The 20,057-nt window shown below is 37.6% G+C and overlaps 2 protein-coding genes across 2 annotated transcripts; one reads left to right on the top strand and one right to left on the bottom strand.

Annotated features, from left to right (window-relative positions):
• Positions 1–5,779: 5,779 nt before the first annotated feature.
• On the top strand, positions 5,780–12,546 carry hif1an (hypoxia inducible factor 1 subunit alpha inhibitor). Its single transcript, XM_082153860.1, has 8 exons — positions 5,780–6,177; positions 7,594–7,844; positions 8,449–8,597; positions 8,758–8,903; positions 9,510–9,616; positions 11,091–11,154; positions 11,253–11,363; positions 11,654–12,546. Exons 1-8 carry the CDS (start codon positions 5,986–5,988, stop codon positions 11,708–11,710), a joined length of 1,077 nt encoding a protein of 358 aa, XP_082009986.1. The 5' UTR covers positions 5,780–5,985; the 3' UTR covers positions 11,711–12,546.
• Positions 12,547–14,256: 1,710 nt separating this feature from the next.
• Positions 14,257–19,522, bottom strand: cuedc2 (CUE domain containing 2). The gene is made up of 9 exons (XM_082153861.1): positions 19,340–19,522; positions 18,646–18,724; positions 18,418–18,561; positions 18,235–18,296; positions 17,198–17,322; positions 16,941–17,111; positions 15,894–15,958; positions 15,714–15,774; positions 14,257–15,617 (listed from the first exon to the last, which is right to left on the bottom strand). The coding sequence occupies exons 2-9, from the start codon at positions 18,717–18,719 to the stop codon at positions 15,471–15,473; spliced, it is 849 nt and encodes a 282-aa protein (XP_082009987.1). The 5' UTR covers positions 18,720–18,724; positions 19,340–19,522; the 3' UTR covers positions 14,257–15,470.
• Positions 19,523–20,057: the final 535 nt, after the last annotated feature.

The raw sequence follows: 20,057 nt of genomic DNA, 5'->3' as shown, positions 1-20,057 counted from the left end.
GAGCGAATCATAATTACTGACCAATGCCGATCAAGCGCTCGTGATCAGTGTAGCCATATGCCATATAGCAGTGGTTTTCAAACTGTGGGTCACACAGTGAGAAAAGGTGGGTCGCACAAAGGCACTTAGCTGCAGCTAAATTTACGTTACGATGAGTGAAACAAAACCAGTCCGATTAATGACCAAACGACTATGAGTTTTAGCGCCCGCCAAAGTGTTATTTGATCGCTGAGTAATGTAGATGAACTGCTGCGCTTGTGACAAAGTCACAGTGCATGTTTAACTGAAAGAACGAGCAGAGAGAGTACTCGGTCGCGCGCACGCACTCTCTCTCTTCGGAGCCAGGCGAAAGTGTAAAAAAGACTTCACCGTCTCCAAACTAAGCGCTGTCTTGCTCTCTCTCCTCGCACATATTAATCAAAATAAATCGACATGGTGGTAAAAGGTCGGAAGACCAAAGTTTCATGTGGAGCATTCGGAGATTTTTTTTTTCTTCCTCAATTACCGCTGGGTGTGAATTGTGCTAAATAAGTTGTTGCCTTATCTTCTCTGAAAAGCGTCCCAGACATTCAGCTGACATAAAACAACACTTTAATTAAACGAAAAAAAAACTATCCAGTGATGAAATGTTTTCTGTGTTGACACAAATCTTGGATGTCTATGTCCTAACTACTGGGATAATGACACAACGCGCACGACATGTCCAATTCGTGAACTAATGGCTCCTTTGAACGATTCATTTTAATGAATGGACAACTGATCTTTCCAACAGTGAACTCAGGAGACGTTTGAATCAGTAACACTTTACAATAAAGTTCTATTTATTACATAAATTACATAAAAAGTACAGTTTGCTTACTCAAGCTTTAAAATAAATAAAACCCCTTGTTTTTTTTTGAAAACCATATGACTACATTTTTCCACACTGTGCTATCAAGAATCGATAAGAGAATCGTTAAAGAATTGGATCGATAATCAGAATCGTCAGTGGCATTATTATTATTGATAAAATCTTATCATTTCCCATCCCTATGTGAAGACGGTAAAATTATAATCAAACATTAAAGAACATACATGTTTTTAAAAGTTTTTTTAAGAGTTAAAAGTTTAAAATATTTTGCTAACATGAAGGCTTGTCACTGTCAGTCTTTTTACATCAGTGCAAAACTAGGGAATGCAGATTAAGACCATCAAGCATGCATTGATTAATCCCATTGCATGTAGAAAAAAAAATGTGCGACCAAATCATGCTGGTGCGACCCACTGATAAAGTTGGTAGCACCAGTGCAAGTGGGTCTTGAGATTGATTATACTTGTCTAGGTGGGTCCTAGAACGAAAAAGTTTGGGAACCCCTGCCATATAGCATGGCGCAGGGCCATCATTGCCTTAGAATCTTGCGACAAAAAAGTTAGGTAACCAGAGACATTTTCTCTCGAGATCATTTCTCTTGACATTGCGTCTGTAGCTGACGCTATGGGGATTGTGTAACATCCTGTCATGTTACAGTGACTTCCCAGCGACAAAGCACGTAAAAGTCACAATAGAAACCAAACAGCAGCATATCAAAGACAGGCTTTAACTGAACATAAAACCTAGCAAATAAATTATAAAACATTTTAAAACCTAGCAAATGAGAAGCCCAACTTGCGGCCAGACAAATGTCCTGAATATATATACCTCGTGCCCAAGCCCACGAGGACGGCAAGCCTCTAGTGGAGTGGGCCCAGAACCCAAATGGGAAAGTCTAACCTTTGTAAGTCAAAGCAATCGCCTCCACAATCTAGTGAGATAGTCTCTGTTTTAAAACTAGCAGATCGGTGCGGCCTCCAGAATAAATAAAGAGCTGCTCTGACAAACAAAACTGGCTGGAGCGTTTAATGTACTGTATATGCACAATGTGTGTACAGGACACAGCAGCAATGTTTTTGTGTCCTCTGTCCTCTGTTTTTGTGTCCTCTCTAACTCCTCCGCGGCAAATGCCTGCAGTGTTATAACTTGGACCATAAAAGGCGTTGTAAGCACCGTAGGCACATAAACATGCCTAGGCCTCAGCCTCACCACACAGTCATCCCCTCTGAACTCCAGACAAGTGGGTTTAACGGACAAAGCTTGCAGGTCTTCCACGCGCTTTCCACAGGTCTGTATGGAAACAAATGCCGTGACGCCAAAACCCATCGTGAAAGAAGAAAGCCGTTGTGTTTACAACTGTGACAATGAGCGCTTACCAGGATCCACTAAATGCTGGATTTTCAAAAGTATGTGAAGTTCGCGGCTCCATTGTTGCAGTGAACCTACACAACGTCCTTGAATTAATAATTTAATGGATTCTGCCATCAGTCTGAAGGTCTGGCTATGTGAGACTACCTCAGAACTAACGGCAAGTCCCAAACAGGCTTCATAGAAAGAAAAAGGGGGTTTAACCGCCTCACTCTGTTAAAAAATCCTGTCACTAACTTATGCCTCACAACCAAACATTGGTCCACCTGAGCATGAAATGATGCAATAGCGGCCACATACACTTTAAGTATAAGATAGTGTAAGCAACATCTCCAGCTCCATCTTGACCTTGTTCAGCAAAAGCGGGAGGGCTCTGACTGGAGGAAAAGCATATTTGCGCTTTCTGGTCCAGCGGCTCGACAGGGCAACCCCTTCCAAGGGAGCGTATGTTCAGGATAAGAACAGCGGGCAGTGTGTGTCCTCTTCCGACGCAAACTAATCAATCTCCGCTTCTCCGAACAGGCTCCGGATTACCTGTGCCTTCTGGGGATCATTCCCTCCCATCCTAAGCGGGTGGAGATGGGACGCGTGGAAAGGAACGAGACATTGCATCAGTAGCTGACATAATGGGGAAACCTCTTTCTCCTGGAATACTGAAGCCCTATGCATTGAGCAAGTAAACACGTAAAAATTACTGATCAATGCCGATCAAGCGCTCGTGATGGGTGGAGCTATACTCTATGTAACGTGGTGCTGGGCAATCATTGCCTTAGAATATTTCCACTGAAAAGTTAGGTAAGCAGACTGGAGGAATGCAGATGCAGCCTCCACTCCCCGTGGGCTACACCCCCTCTGGACAGTTGATATTCCACCAATCTCTGCAATGCGCAAGACTGCACACCACCTTGGTGATTGAGATATTCCACCACCGCCATGTTGTCCATATGGAGGAGAATGTGGTGATTCGGAACATACAGGAGAAAATAGAGCAGGGCTAAACTGTCATCAGCTCCAAGTGGTTTATGACATGCCATCTGCACACCTGTCCATGAAAATAAGCATCCTTTAGATCCACCAATATGAACCACTCCCCAGGCTGAACATGCGTGAGGATCTGCTTCATTGTGGTTATCCTGAAAGAGTGCTTTGATAGTATGCAATGCAACGGTCTTGGGTCTAGAATTTGACCACCTCTATTGCTTGTTTGGCAAGAAGTGAATGTATCTCTGTCCAGAGCACCAACTCCTCCTGCTCCTGCAAACCCGGACGGCCTGCTTGTTAACTGGAGCGTATAGCGTTTTTCTATCATATTCAGTACCCAAGGTGACACAGCCGGCAGAGCAAGGCATGCATTCGAAAACCGCTAAAAGGGCTGCAATGACTCGTGTTTACTCAAAATGGCTCGCCACTGTCAATTCCTAACTGAGTGTGAAACAGATGGGCTCCAGTGTGTCTGTGCAGGAAGTGGCTCATGGCCTTGGACTGCTTCTGAGCCTCCAAGAACCTCTCAGAGAACATCCCCACGGCGTCGCCAAAGAGACATTGGGGACTCACAGGGGCATCCAGCAGAGCCATCTTCTCTGAGTCTATCATCTCAGTAAGGGTGAGGTATAGGTGGTGGTTCAAATCCACTAAGCTACCCATGTTGCAGTTGGGGGGTGCAGTGACAGGGAGATCTCATCATGCACCTCCAGGAAGAAAGGTGCTGGTCTCTGGAAGGCAGCAGCTCGGCGGCCCGACTGCAGAAACCACTCATCCAGGCGGTTCTTTGATGGCTCCTTGGGAGCTGACCAATTCAGGTCTAGCTCCTCCACTGCTTTTTTGCAACAGCTCAGCATCGGCAGGTTGAGTGGCCATTTGCTCACCTCACTGTGAAAAGCGTCCTCTTCCTGGAGTGAGCTGCAAGGGGATGAAGACTGTCCTCAGCATAAGAGAGCAGAGACTGAGGGTTGTGGCTCATGAGCGCGACTGCCGTTGCTTCCTGTCCCACGGCTCGACAGAAGCAGGAGGAGGAAGTGGAGGCGCAGCAGAAACAGCGCTCAGCATGATAGAGAGCCTTGAGCACGGCACCTCGACTGTCATATCCTCGCAGTGCTGACAGCTGGGCCCGTCAAGCGCTATCTTGGCATGGGCAGGTCCCAGGCACAAGAAGCACGCCTCGTGTCTGTCTGGAAGCTGAATTGAGTCTTCTTTGTCGACGGAGCGCTCGAATTTCGAAAGGGAACCACTTTATATTTAACGAAGCACGTTCAAAAAAACAGAACCGGAAGCGATGCAACCTATTTTACAGAATACAGAAATGCATTGTACATAACCTGTATTAGAAAACCCCTGAACGATACAAGGCCAGAGACCATAAAAAAAGAGACAATAAAATAAAAAAGTTTTGGGGCCCTCTGGAGGTTACCTTTATATGTTACAAGAAAAGCATCCATAATTGATGATTGATGGTTGATGGCTAAAAGTAAAAGTAAAAATCGACTGAAGTTAACTCTGTTTGGTGTCGTTTTTCGTTCTTTCTTTTTTTTTTTTTTTACATACCAAAGACTCTTCTGTTATTTGGTCAAAGCTATTTATAAATGGATAGTTCGCCCCCAAATGAAAAATCTTTCATCATTTACACATCATTCCAAACCTGAATTCACCCTATGTGCACTGAAGAGGGTAAATTCAACACTGCCCATTTATAGGGTGAGCTCAGGTCAATTAGATGGAAAGAGTCAGTGTTTTGCATACCGGTTTGAAATATATATTTGCCTTAAGGGATTATGGATATTCTTAAATATTTTAGACAGACTGCAGAAACAGACACTCTGGAACAACCCGGTATTATATGTTTTGCCAAATTACCTTTGTAAGGCTTCCAGTCTGTGAGAAACAAAAACAAACTCAGGATTCAAAGTTTTGGGGCTTATGCAGGACTAATAGCATTTGGGCCTGCACATTTCTCAGTTATCCAAGTCATGTAATGGTCAACAAGTTTCAATGAATCAACTGGATGTATTTTTCTGTAGCTTAATAAGAAAGTGTTTCTCTTTATGTGATGCATCTGTTGAGATAAAAAGAAACACATCCAGCTGACCAGAATGAATCTAGGATATTCTTCTCTCCCATGACCGACCACCACGAATAGCAGCTGTCAAATATCCCCATCTACTGTTCGATTGGCAGCTCTGCATTTTTCTCTTTCCCACTAGTTGTGTGCGCACGAGATATTAATGTAATCTTTGATTTAGATGGCCAGTCTTATATGGGACAGCGAGACATTTTTTTATTTAATTTTTTTAAGGGTATTCATGAAATATGAATGAAAAGACATTTCACATAGCTTCTATTTCTATTAGCATACAGCTTTCAGGACTACTTGATTCTGGTTCTAAAAATCAGATCAGTGAACAACAACTGTTTGAAGCATCGTGGTATTTTGAGTTAGATTTTTTTAATGATTGACGTTTTTGTATCATGTTTCCTTATTGCTCGCTCATTTGTTCATTTACACCCGGCGTCCAACAGTTCAGCGACTTTTACTTTGAAAAAAAAAAAAAAAAAAAACTTCCGGTGGGTGTTATGGAAACATCACCAATATTTCTGTTTTCACGCTGCTTGTATGACTGCTCGGGTCGCTCTCGTTTGTTCGTGCTTCGGCGGGGTGTGTGAAAGCCCAGGAGCGGTTCTCGCGCTCGCTGCTCCTCTTTCATCTCAACGGCTGTGCCGGCTAGCCTCGCGCAGCTTCATTGTGAAGTAACCGCAATCCTCAGGCGGAGGACATGGCAGCCGTGACCGTGGCTGGAGCGGACCCAGCGGAGACCGATGGAGCTGCCGCCCCCGCCGGCTCCTTCACGGATCTACGCGACCCAAGCTGGAATGATTCGCAGCTTCGACAATATACTTTCCCTACCCGACCGATACCGCGACTATCCCATACGGATCCGCGTGCCGAGGTCCTCATCAACAACGAGGTATGTTGGCAGATTTCCCCTGCATTGAGTTAGTAAGCGGCAGAATGTAGGAACGAAGAGCTGCAACTGATTTTGTGGGTGCAAGGTGCACTAATACGAAAGGATGATTTACTCAAAATCAAGCACTAGACTACTAAACGTCCTTGTCTAACATAAAGTCTTACGTTGTGCTGAAACTCTTTGATGAGTTTGGTAAGCAATAACGTTCCGTTCAGTAACCTCACTCCACATCCCAATAAGCGGACAAATCTGATCAGTTATAATTTATTCTTAAGATATTGCATAGATTATTCAGAATATTAGGTTTTAAATGTAGAAAATTATTAAAACGGATCGTTATATATAATTTCTGCTAAAGTGATAAGTTTACTGTCATTTTTTGCTGTAGCCTAAATGTAATTAACTTCTTAACATTTTAACTATATTATATAATATTACAAGTTGTGACCATATAACACAATTGTTCCAATGACTTAGTGATAGGAATTTTATAGGAAGAGCATATTATTTTATATAAAATTTTATATATTTTTTACATGGCCAGGGGAGGGGTTCTTGCACCAAACAGAAAGGAAAAGTAGGCTATGAGAAAAAAATCCCTTATATAATTATATATTATTATATATATTATTATATAATCAAAGTCTTACTCCGTACACTAAGAACTACTGTGGCAGTCCGTTAAAATGAGATCAGTCAAAGTCAAAGCACGTTGTTCATGTTGTGTTGACGGCTGTCTCGTGTAAACAGTGACATGACTAACTGTTATTGTAGCTGTGTACGAGTCCGTACGTGTTAACACGTTTAGAATGATTTAATTAACTTTCTATCACCTTATATATATATATATAAACCACACAATTTTAATCAGATCAGTTACATTTCTAACTTAATCATTAGTCCAATAATAAGTTAATAAAAGTAATATTTAATATTATGTAGATAGCAGTTTACACCTAAAAGTCGATGTCGATGCATGGTGTTTTGTTAGTTTAGCGGTCGTCTGGTGTAGTTGCAGCCGAGCGCGAGAGCAGCCTACCCGCGCGCGTGCTGGAACAGTGTACGTTCTTCTAGTCACGTAGCACTTGTCACTTTTTTTTTAATGCTGCGGCATCAGTATAATTCTGTGTCAAATAAACGACGAGCGTTGGCGGGGGTCGCTACACGACCCGGACAGTATTTCTTTGCAGTTGTTATCATTATTTAAGATCTAGACTAAATATTTGCACTTAAATGTTGCCATGAGTGTGGAAGTGTGTTTGGTCATTGTGCCTACAAAATAATAAAACTGCTAATAACCCACGTCACCCAACCAACTGAGAATGGCGCTTCATTGATCTGTTGTTTACAATAATTTGTTTTAAATATGATGTATTTTGTAAAAAACTTTTTTATGATTTCGTTTTTCTTTTGTAGGAACCTGTTGTATTAACAGACACCAGTTTAGTATATCCAGCTCTAAAATGGGACATACCCTACTTGCAAGAGAACATTGGAAATGGGGACTTCTCTGTTTACACAGCAGAAAATCACAAATTCTTGTATTATGATGAGAAGAAAATGGCAAACTTTCAAGACTTTGTGCCCAAATCTCATCGTCTAGAGATGAAATTTTCTGAATTTGTGGACAAGATGCATCAAACAGAAGAACAAGGTGGAACAGAGAGGTATGTTAATGTGATTTACATTAATGTACCTGATATGCATGTTCGTATCTGCTGGCTGAGGGGAAAAACATTCTACAAAAGTGTAGACAGTGATTTATGACTGGTTTTGTCATTAAAAAAATATTGCTTTCTTTATCCTTTCACAGTTAAACATCCCTTTAGCATTGAATAGGTGTATATTCGTGTACATTTGTGTATAGTTTATATTTAAAATTTACCTTGACTACAAAGTTTTGAGCTATTTATAATAACATAAACAGTTGAAGTGTGATACTGTGGAAAAGTGTTGAGACGCATGAAATCCAATCGAGGAAATGAAATTGCTCGACTGTATGACTAAGCAGTTTATTCTGCCAAGTGGTATTCTGCCAACGCTGACCATTTGATACTCCACTTTGGTGGCTTTATTGCTATATCATTTGTGATCATCTTGTTTCTGGTTCTAGACCTTTAAACTGTTGACCTTACTAGATAAATATTAAGCAAGTTCAGGTGGATATCAACTTTTAAAATCTTCTAAAGAGGATAGAATTGCATTCTAAAGTATCACTTGATTTAATTTGACATTTTAAGATGTGAAATGACTTTGTTGTTTAATTTGTAGAGTGTACTTGCAACAAACGCTGAATGATACAGTAGGCCGAAAAATTGTGGTGGATTTCCTCGGATTCAATTGGAACTGGATTAACAAACAGCAATCTAAACGAAACTGGGGACCGCTGACCTCGAATTTGCTGCTCATAGGCATGGAAGGTACAGTTTCAGTGCACCCTTTTCTGTATCCAAATTTTGAGGATTATTATTTAAAATAGTAAAATGAAATTAATCGTTGATTTGTCTTTCTAAAATTGTCAGTTCATATCAGTCTTATCAGTTTTATTTGTTTGTTTCTCCTCTTAAAATATCACGCCAGGCAATGTGACACCAGCACACTATGATGAGCAACAGAATTTCTTTGCACAAATCAAAGGACACAAGAGATGCATCCTCTTTCCTCCGGATCAGTTTGACTGCCTTTATCCTTACCCAGTACATCATCCATGTGACAGACAGAGTCAGGTATTATATGTTTGATGGCGTCCTAGACCAATGGTTCTCAAATTTTGTTATGTGACATGACTCCACAAGTTTGCATATAAAAAAACAAAAACAAAAAACCACACATCATGTTTTGTTGCAATATTAATATAGCTTTATGTGTCTACTGCTTTATTGCATAGACCATATTGTAATTTGCGCTGCCATTGGATCTTGTTAATACAAAAAATATTGTATTCATCTGTTTTAGTCACATGACATTTTCCACTCATCCACCATATTTATGACCATCAGTGGGGCAAAGTGATGGTGGTGAAAACAAAATCATTAAACATATAAACAGAGATTGGATTTAATCCAAATTTTTTTTTTTTTTTTTTTTTTTTTTTAAACAGATGTCAAGTTAACACAAACCCTACGAAATGCAACATTTACTGACATTTGTACATATTTAATCCACAATCTTTGCCCGTATATAGTGCTGTTATATATGATTGTAGATTAAATGTTGTACTTGGCCTGAAAAGTTTGAGAACCACTTGCTGAAAAACTTTATTAAACTCTTTTAGACTAACAATAACATAAACAAATAAGTGAAATGTAAATTTTTTTTCTTTGCATTCATAGGTTGATTTTGAAAATCCTGATTATGACAAGTTTCCTCATTTCAAAAATGCTGTTGGATATGAGGCTGTTGTGGGACCGGGCGATGTCTTATACATCCCAATGTATTGGTAAGATTGTTTTCAAATACATAGAAAAGGTTGATTACCATTATTACTTTATCATGAAGTGTGTAGTTACACCAGGCCGGGACTATCTGTTTGGCCGACCAAATGCAGAAGGGGAGAGTGTTTGGAAACGCTGTTAGGAATTTTTTAGTTAGGAAGTGCTAGTGGTGCAGAAATGACACACTTAAGTTTTGCGTGGCTCGTTCGGCAAGCCTCTGCTTCCATGGGCTGCTGACTTAGTTTCAAGTCTGTGAGAGTGAATCAGCCATGACGGCTTCCTCTTCCAACTCCTTGCCTCCCCCTAGTCACTGGAGGGCAAAATGATGCCAACCAGCTGTGTAATTCTACAGTCCATACTTTTTGCCCATGGCTGCCCATGAGTGTGAACACAGAAGTTTAACCTAGTGTCACAGAAGGCCCTCCATTTGAATTAGGGGAAAAACATTGAATGTTGTACAATTTTCCAAATGTTCAACAAGCTTTAGTCTTGTACTATGTGATTTGCATAAGTGACTTCATCTATGGGTAAAGTTGCAGGTGTGCCTGAGAATTTTTACGTTGAGAGCTGAACTGTTTTTAGTTCAGCTTTCATTCGGGCAGGGTGCTCTTATCTAAATTGCCTGTCATAAATAGCTATTGAATGTTATTTTATCTAAAAGCTATGTGAAAGAATTTTGTTATGTGATCATTCATTTTAGAATAGCTTTAAAGTAGAGATTAGGGTTGTGCTGATAGGCAATAGTATTGTGTATCGATGATAGTCCGAGATATCGCCGATGCCTTTGACGATATCAAGACAATAACATGGTCTGTCTGAATACTCGATTCTGATTGGCTGGAAGGTGCAATAAAACCGTTTAATGCACAGGTTGTTCCAAGTCAGTTTTATCACCGTTCTATATTAATGTTTTCATTGAAGCACACATACACATACATCACTCGCACAGAGCGTGCAAATATTCAGGAGCACATAAACTTATCAACGCTGCCACGCGACTTTGATAAAATAGCTTCGCTACTGAATCGCTACATTATATTTCTCAGCAGCAATGAAGGGGTTACATTTCTATTCTGAAGTAATTAAACTCACAGCTTCATTGTTAATAGAGAGAGAGAGATGCTGAAAAGACGCAGGTACGAATCTCTCTCTCGATAATATTCAAATAAATGTAATCTTACACACTACTTTATCTCTGCACAGCTAGCCGTGGATTATCCCTTACTTATTAATATTCTTGTTGTTGTTGAAACATTTCACATTATTATCAATGCTGAAAACAGTTGTGCTGCCTAATATTTTCACGGAAACCTTTTTTTCAGGATTCTTTGATGCATTTATTTGAAATAGAATGTGGCCTTGCTAAATAAGTGTTCATTTCTTTAAAAAAAAAAAATTGTAGTGGTTCTAAACTTTTACACGGAAATGTATCAATTTATTTATGTTGAATAAATGTCTGCATTTTTTTCTTTTGTAAAGGTGGCATCACATCGAATCCCTGTTAAGTGGAGGAGTGACCATCACAGTGAACTTCTGGTACAAGGTATGCTTTTGCAGCACCATCTCAGTCGTGCTCTGTCTAGTTTACATACATGATATATCTTTGCACAAATCAACCAGTATTAAACAAAATATTTCAAGGGGACACCCACTCCAAAGAGGATAGAGTACCCTTTGAAAGCTCATCAGAAGGTGGCCATAATGAGGAACATAGAGAAGATGTTGGGAGAGGCCTTGGGGGACCCACACGAGGTACAGAAAAGTAGAACAGTCAATCATAGCCTTTTCCGTTTTTAGGTCTTCAGATATGAATAATGCATTAAGGAATTCCCTGTGTATTTTGACCTTGACAATAACCCAATTACAAGTATATTTGTGGCTAACCTGCTTTAAACCTGAATCAAATTGTGCATGCCTACATTTGACTGTGACTAGAGCAGAAAATGAATAACCTTTTTCCTCTTTCCAGTATTTCATTCATTGTTCAGCATATATTTGTTCACAGAATACATTTTTTATTGGTTATTCTCTGTTTTCAACAGGTTGGTCCATTGCTGAACATGATGATCAAGGGCAGATATGATCATGGCCTGAGCTGAAGCCTCTTTAGTGTGCTGCTAAGACGGTCTGTTAATATGTATGTGTGGATTTGAGTATATGCTTGTGTGTACATTCGGACTGTTGAAATGCCAGTGCATGGCAGTATTTTGGCAGTATAAAGACTTCCGCCTTTTGTCTGCTTCCATTTACTGGACCCAATATTGCTAGTTCTGTGTTGGTGTAAGAAAACCACTGGTGAGAAATTGATTGATTTGATTTCTCCTTAAAAAGAGTCCTTAAATCCATATGTGTGCAGCATTACATGCTAAAGAAATAGACTAATGCATTAGCAGAGCCTGTAAAGCACTTTTACACCACCCAGAGCGCCTGTTGTCAGGTTTTGTCCCATGTTGGGACAAAGAAGGTGCCATATGTCATGACTTAACTCCTGTGGCTCTGAGTCCGCATAGTAAAACTGGCAGAGTGCCTCGAGCATATCCACAGAGGATGATTTACAACTTGAAACCTACCATCGGTTCATTGACGGGTTTAAACTGTTGATGTTATCATTGATGGTGTTTTGTGTGTTTGCTTTTGAATTTGATCTCATGACAACGATGTTTCAATGTTTCAGCCACAATGTTTTTAAAACAAGGGATTTCTCATCATTTTGTAGGCGACTCACTGAATTAAATTTTTGCATTTGTAAATGCATTTTCTTGCGTTCTTTTTATGTGTACATTAAGGCAAATGTTTTAGTTTCTTGGTGTTATATTTTTTTAATGTAACATTATATGGTACCATTTCAGTAAGGATTGTAATTCAGAACAAACTACACTTGCCAAGTGTTAACTGTCTCCATGAATTGTAAGGAAATAAAAGTTTTTGAATGGTTTGATCTGTTTGTTTTTTTAATTGCAACTACGATTGTCATTATTATAGTTTGTGTTAATGCGAGTGTGCTAAAAGCTCAAATTGATTTACATTTTGATCTACACTACCGTTCAAAAGTTTGGGGTCACTAAGATTTTGTAAATGTTTTTGAAAGAAGTTTCTTATGCTCACCAAGTTATATGATCAAAAATGCAATAATTTAGTCAAATATTATTTCAATTTATAATAAAATATATTTTGAAATGTAATTTATTCCTGTGATGGCAAAGCTGTATTTTCAGCATCATTACTCCAGTCTTCAGTGTCACATGATCCTTCAGAAATCATTCTAAAATGCTGATTTGGTGCTCAAACATTTCTTCTTATTATCGGAGCTCAAAGCAGTTGTGCTGTTTATTGTTTTTGTGGAAACCATGATAAATATTTTCTTTGATTAGTGGAAAATTGAAAAGCATTTATTTGAAACTGAATTCTTTTGTAACATTATAAATATCTTTACTGTCACTTTTGGTTCACACCTTTATTTCAGTGTTTTTGCTTTTTCACAGATCAACGACAACAATGAGGAAAAGAAAAAAAAAAGACGAGATAAGAAAAAGAAAACGTATGATAATACAACACAACATTTGAGGGACAAATGCTTACAAAGACAAATTATCCTTTGACTTTACTGTCACTTTTGATCAATTTAATTTCTTAAAATAAGATCACACTGACTCCAAAATTCTGAATGGTAGTGTAGGTTTAGGGAAGAAAATAATCAATAACCCAACTGGCCACTTTAATCCGTTAAATGTATGCAATGTTTTTGTATCATAAAGTTGTGATCTTGGGTATATCATGGGCTTGTTCTAGCTGACTTTATATACTGCCAAAACTTGATTATGTTAAACAGTGTACTGACAATGATAGCAGTCATCTATCATATAAATCCCAATTACAGAAACAATATCAAATAAATCAACTCTGGGAACATTTGTCTTGTTACAAGCATTTAAGTTCTTACAAAGATCTTGATGGAATAAAATATACTGGAGAAATTCTTAAAAGATAGTTTGAAGTGTTTGACATGTATTTTGTCACTATAAAGAATTATTGCACAGGTGTTCAAGCATAGCTGTGGCTTTGTGCATTAGAGGACAACCTTAGTCATGTAAAAATTTAAGAGAACAAAACCTGTTACTTCAAAGTATCTGCATGATCCTTTAATCACTGTAGTTCTCAGCACTGATTTCTGAGTGGCATAGGCCTAGTTTCACATACAGGGCTTAGATTAAGCCAGGATTAGGTCTTAGTTCAATTAGGACATTTAAGTAGCTTTTATAAATGTGCCTTAGAAAAAATATTACTGGTGTGCATCCTGAGACAGAATGTCACTGACATAATTTAAGATATGCCATTCAAGTTGCTTTCAGCTAAATCAGTGCAAAAATGCATTTTAATCTAGGACTAGGCTTAAGCCTGGTCTGTGAAACTGGGGGTTAAAGTCGCTAGCTTTGTTCTTCATGTCTTTCAATTAAACATAAAATGTTTTCTTTTCTCACCTTTATGTCATTAGATGTGTATATCCGCCCACTCTAAAAGTCATGCATTATTTCGACACAATTTCATTATGCTCTTCAAAGTACCTAAAGCTAGAACAATACATTTTTTAAACCAGTTTTAAGAAGTATTTACATATTTAAGTACAGAACTGAGGAAAGACACAGGATTCATAAAACATTAATTCTTTAGTTACTCTCAAAAACATCATCAGTCCTTGAAAAATACTGTTAATATATTTGAATCTAGTCACTGCACTTAAGTTTCAGGGCCATGGTGGAGTTGAATGGTAGTGTTGACACTGGTTCTATGCCAAAGACAACATGTAAACAGAGAACATCAAGCACAAACAAACAATCTTGAAAAATACTGGTGTGAGAATATGGATATGACAATACAATTGTTTATAGTAAACAAAGCACATCCATTGCTAAAACTGTGCAAAGCCAGCGAACTACACAAGACAGAGAAACTAACTAGTAAATATGCAGGTGAAGGTTCGGTCTGTCCAAAGCTTGTCCAGTGTATGGGAAGATTCACCTTCAGTTGACAACTGCAACAAAAATCACTAACACTTTACAATAAGGTTTCATTAGTTAACATGAACGAACAATACTTCTACAGCATTTACTAATCTTAGTTAATGTAATCATTTACTAATACATTCCTAAAATCAAAAGTTGTATTTATTAGTTAATGCACTGTGAACTAACATGAACAAACAATGAACGACAGTATTTTTTCATTAACATTAACAAAGATTAATAAATACTGTAACAAATGTATTGCTCATTGTTAGTTCATATATTAACTAATATTAACAAATGGGACCTTTTTGTAAAGTGTTACCCAAAACTCAAATGTCACACAGACCCTGCTATTATTTAGTCTCAGGAACATATATGGAGTCTTTTTATTTCTGCGTTTTAATTAAACAGTGCAAAATACAAAGACTGATGTTCCTGCCACTGAAAATGAGCTAAATTGGCTGATTTTATAACAAAACAACCACTTAGCTGAACATTTCAAAGACTTTCATTGAAATGATGTGTAAAATAGGGTTTGGCTTTAAAAAAAAAACAGTCAAATGTAAACACCTTCATGTTTTTAGCTATAGCTTAATGTTTTAGTAAAAAGTAGTAAAAAAAATAAATACAGTAACTTATAAGGGCTCGAAAAAAAAGAGACCTGCTGGGAGACTTTACAGAACAGCAACAAATTCACACATCAAAACCCATCAAACTCCCAAGAAACCAAATCTCCAGCACCATATATTTAAGTGGACACACATTTGGACCAATAAAAACAGATCAGATAACCAGACACAAATATCAAAAACAAGAGGGGTTGACTCTGAATGGTCCATCAACAAGATGCCTTTCATCAATGAAAGCGATATTTGCGTGCTGGTTTGAGACTAACATAAGTCTTCTTCATGTCTTCCGGTTCTTCTTTTTTGACTAGATGGTAGCGCTCTCCCTTTGTAGTGACCACCTGACTGCCATGATAGCGCACCAGTTTCTTAGGAGCCTGTGGATGACCAAGTGGAATGTAGAAAAAATGAACATCTACGCAATTCATCAATGTTATGCAATGCAGTCACTAAAAATGACAGCATAAACTTACATCTTTTGGAGTGACTGGTCTGTGTACTTTCTTGTCTTCTTCATTATCAACCAGCATGTACCTGGGATGGGATGGGGGGTCCAAACATTTAAATGAGAAGTTTTTGTTCTACATGCAGTGACATCCGATATAACAGGTTTGTGCAATAGTTTTAAAGAATTTGAGATCAAGATAACTCACTTTTCTAAAATGCTTGCTTTCAGTTTCTGATCAACTTCAGCAGAAATGGTCTTCCCTTGGTTAGCCTGAAAATATAACATTTTAATGGTAGTTTAGTATTGTTTATATACTATTATAGTATTTTATACTGGGTTCATTCACATTTTTTCATTTCAAAATTCCATTCTTTTCCAGACTCAAATTTCCAAACCTGTCTGTAGATTTTTCAGACCATATTTAACATAAATTGTTCATACAACATTATTTTCAGCATTATTTTTGGTATATAGGACAGTCATCTGTAAATATTTCATTTTCTGTTTTTTTTCATTGGTTTTCTTGTAGTGATAACATGATGGGAAGAACCTAAAACGCTTTATAATCTGCATATATTCACCTCTGACACATCGGTTTGATACTGTAAATATGGTTTGATGTTGCACGATCAACAAGACTTGCTTATGGTAAAGAAAATCCAAATAGAGGTCTTGCAAAATTAAAATGTGCGCCTTGAATTCATTCAGTCGTGTTTGAGAATTACTAAACTTCTGTCATGAAAACACCCTGCTTTTATGATAAATTAATTTATTTATTTCTTTTTTCTTTTAAATTCATAATTTTATATTTTAGAAAACTGAATGGGGCAATAGTCTGGAAACAAAATATTTTTCCATAATCTGTTTTATTTTTTCCATGCTTTTCCAAATGGTGTAGGAACCCTGTTATTAATATTTCGATTTTTGTTATATGATTTTTTTCATTTATTCATTTCTTATTTCAGTAATTTTGGTACTTTATTTTCGTTTATGTTTTTTGTTGAAGGTTTTCATCTAATAGTTGTATTATATTTCAGAATTATTTCAATTCATGAACATGATTTTTAAAAGCCTAAGTTTTAGTTAACAATAACAACACAGAAAGGATTTACAAAAAATAAATAAAAAAATATCACTAACATCTTTAAAATATAAAAAACATCCATCTTGAATCAAATTAAAGTGATAACTGGCAAATAGTCTATCATTTGATCTATGATCAGTGTGAATGGAACTTTTCAAATGAACTCACGTGGAGAGACGTTGGGCATGCAAGCTGGACATCTCCCTCAATAATGAGACGAACAGCTTCCTCCATGTCTCCTTTAGCAATAGACAATGCACTTCTGGCCTCAGTCACACTGCATTTGGGAAACATCTCGAGAAGATGCTGCTCCTGGTTATCCCACGAAGATTCACTAACCTGAAAACACATTTCCAGACACATTCATTTGTAAACCAGCTTGCCAGAATCAGGTACATTATGAATGTGCCTGAAAGGCCCAATACCTGAGCTGTGGCTCCCTCTGCTTGTAATGTGAGGTTGTGTGGCTTCTCTCTTGACACTCCGTGGGTTAAAACAGAACTTTCAGAGAGAGGAAATTTACCTTCCTCTAATTTTATCTCTCCAGATTCTTAAAGACACACACACAAATCACAGTTTAGTGTGGGGGATATTTTCTTGTCTATATTCAGCTGCAGCACCACACGTTTCAGGACACACAAGCCAGGCCACACGTCTCAGGCTGGAAGTGAAGGGGCGGAGTTATTAAAACATAACATGGCAGAGCAAGGTGAGTTGTCTGTAATGTTTCTGTCATTATGTGGTTAATTTATTTATATATTAACTTAAGTCTTTATCTTCTAAATACCGATCATGTGCATGTATTCCACATTTTATTACTCGCGCGCTGTGGAAAGCTTAAAATTGTTTTCATTCTTTATCGTTTTCAGCATTTGTCGGACAGTTTGATTGCTTTTTAGATTGGGTGTAGTAAATGGGCTTTGCGATGAATTTTTGACATTCAATATCCATACTCTATGTCTTTAAGTATTTGTTACAAAATGAATATGAAGTGAATATTATCTTATAATAGCCTACAGTCGAATGGAAAACACTATAATGTTACATTAGTTAACTATATTGATCAAAATGAATATCAATAAATAATCAGACCATGTATTTTTAGTAATTCAGGTATTGCTATAAAACAATTTACATAAATATAAATCCAATAAAATTCGTGCGAAATTTTTTTTTTATCCATGTGAAAATAGCTACATCAAACAAAAGAAAATTACGCAAAAAAGTTGGTGCGACTCTAATAAGACTCGCTCTGTCTAAAAACCATTATGGTTCGCCTTCACTTCCGGCCTGAGACGTGTGGTCTGGTTTGTGTGTCCTGAAACATGTGTCCTGGACTGTCCTGCACACCTGCTATTAGTCATTCAGGTGTGAGGACTTTTTTTTTTTTTTACCTGCTATGCCAAAATACAATATAATATTATACAACATTTTTTTAATTCTGTTATGAAAGGAAAATTACCTGTGTCCCGGGCTGAGGCCAACTTTGATGCCAGATTAAACATCATCTCACAAACTTTGACACTGCATGATAAAAAAACATAAATCGAAAAGGCATCGATTCAAATATGACAAAACTTTTAATATAAAATATTTGTAAATCTCAGTTAGGATTTAACTTGGACAAACATCTGGCCAAAATTACCTGTCAATATCTGAGAAACCAGGAATGTAGGCCTCCAACATTTCAACAAACACCTCGACATCAAAGTTTTCCTCCTCACTTTCTTGAGATCCCAAATCTTCAAGCACCCCAGTGATATAGGACAAAAGCACGTCATCTAGCGTACTGGTCAAAATAAAAATACGTTATTTACAGATTTGCACGATTGAAGGGGGAAAAATTGTAATCTATGAACTCACACGCCCTCACCTCAGATCCGCGTGAGGAATATATGATAAAATGAAGTCGTACAGCGCGTCGTGGATGATTTTTTGGAGATCCATCCTATCTGCAATTGGATAAAACAAAGAAGACAACAAGCAATAGCAACTTGTCAGAGAAGCACATCATGAGAAGTTATATAAGGCAAGTATGTCGCAGAAAACAAACACGACATTACTGTGGCAGCGTGTATGAGATTGTGCTCCATTTGTGGATAGACAGCACAACAACAACTGAAATCAAAGTGAAGGTTACGAGTCTGCATAAAACGTCAGTTTCAAATACAGCAAAAGTCGCAACAAATTATTTTCTTATGCAAAGCATAGGCCTACATAGTCGAAAAAATAGATTGTTTACGGGATTCGACGTGGATACAGATTCAGTGCAGTTTTCATGCACTTTTCTAAATTATTAAGTTAACGTTACATGACATGTGTTGTGAAACATGTTTGCAAGCGATTCCATTAAACTGTTTTGGCAGCCGACGTTAATTACACAATTGAAGAACCAATCTTATGGCTTACATTTTAGAAATAAGGCAAACAAATAATGCATTCATTAGCTGTCAAATAGACACATTTGATACCGATATTATTATTTGTTTATCTGTGCTCAGGGGTAGCCGATGGCTAACTAGCATTGTCCCATAACATGCGCAAAGGCCTTTACATGTCAGTCTCACCTTTGGATCAAATCGCACAGCTGAAAGAACAAAAAGAAAAAAAAACTTTTCGTAAAAACTGATTACTTCTGTTGCCAAGTTGGCAATAAATCGTAAAATGTTTAGCTAATTCGTTAGCCCTGCGCGCGGTCGCTCAGGTTCAAAACCTAATACGTCACGTCCGCTTTAATGTAAACACACCCTCGTGTCACTGTTTTGATTGCATTTAAAGACTTGCGCAAAAGCATTTTGTTCTCTTTATACACTATTCTGGTGTATGATACAGATTATTTAGCATTACGTGTATAGAGTTGTCCCAATAGAGTTTCACGCTTGGAGTTCAAATCTTGACTGTACCTGCTGATGCATTACTTGGATGTGTTTTGCATTGTTTTGTTTTTCTATTGTTGAATGTTCTTGAGTATGATTGCTTGCTATAAGTTTTAATTGGGATATAATTTGATAGAACATTGTTTAATGTCATCCTTTCATTCAAAGGCCAAAGTCACCATAAGCTAAATTGTTCTCCCCCCAAACAGCTAGAGATTTTTCATTTATTTTCATTTTATGTTTAAAGATACAGTTTTAACCGTTTATATATATATATATATATATATTACATCTGTTTCAATAATAAATAAAAACTCGACTAGCCTATAGCAATACAAATCAATGCAAATAAATGCACAATATTTAGATACATTTTTATTAGTGTTATTATATTAGTGTTATTCATATT

Source organism: Leuciscus leuciscus, assembly GCF_965113295.1.
Source record: "Leuciscus leuciscus genome assembly, chromosome: 22".
NCBI lineage: Eukaryota > Metazoa > Chordata > Actinopteri > Cypriniformes > Leuciscidae > Leuciscus > Leuciscus leuciscus.
The sequence above is the reverse complement of the archived record's forward strand: the minus strand, read 5'-3'. Positions and strand labels throughout refer to the sequence as shown.

Bases quoted from the DNA above. Each gene is read 5' to 3' on its own strand.
- hif1an (XM_082153860.1), top strand. From the start codon at position 5,986: ATGGCAGCCGTGACCGTGGCTGGAGCGGACCCAGCGGAGACCGATGGA. The intron at 8,598-8,757 runs GTACAGTTTCAG...ATATCACGCCAG, and splicing joins GCTGCTCATAGGCATGGAAG to GCAATGTGACACCAGCACAC. The intron at 11,155-11,252 runs GTATGCTTTTGC...AAATATTTCAAG, and splicing joins CAGTGAACTTCTGGTACAAG to GGGACACCCACTCCAAAGAG.
- cuedc2 (XM_082153861.1), bottom strand. From the start codon at position 18,719: ATGGATCTCCAAAAAATCATCCACGACGCGCTGTACGACTTCATTTTA. The intron at 18,297-18,417 runs GTAATTTTGGCC...TTTATCATGCAG, and splicing joins GGTTTCTCAGATATTGACAG to TGTCAAAGTTTGTGAGATGA. The intron at 15,959-16,940 runs GTGAGTTCATTT...TTATATTTTCAG, and splicing joins CATGCCCAACGTCTCTCCAC to GCTAACCAAGGGAAGACCAT.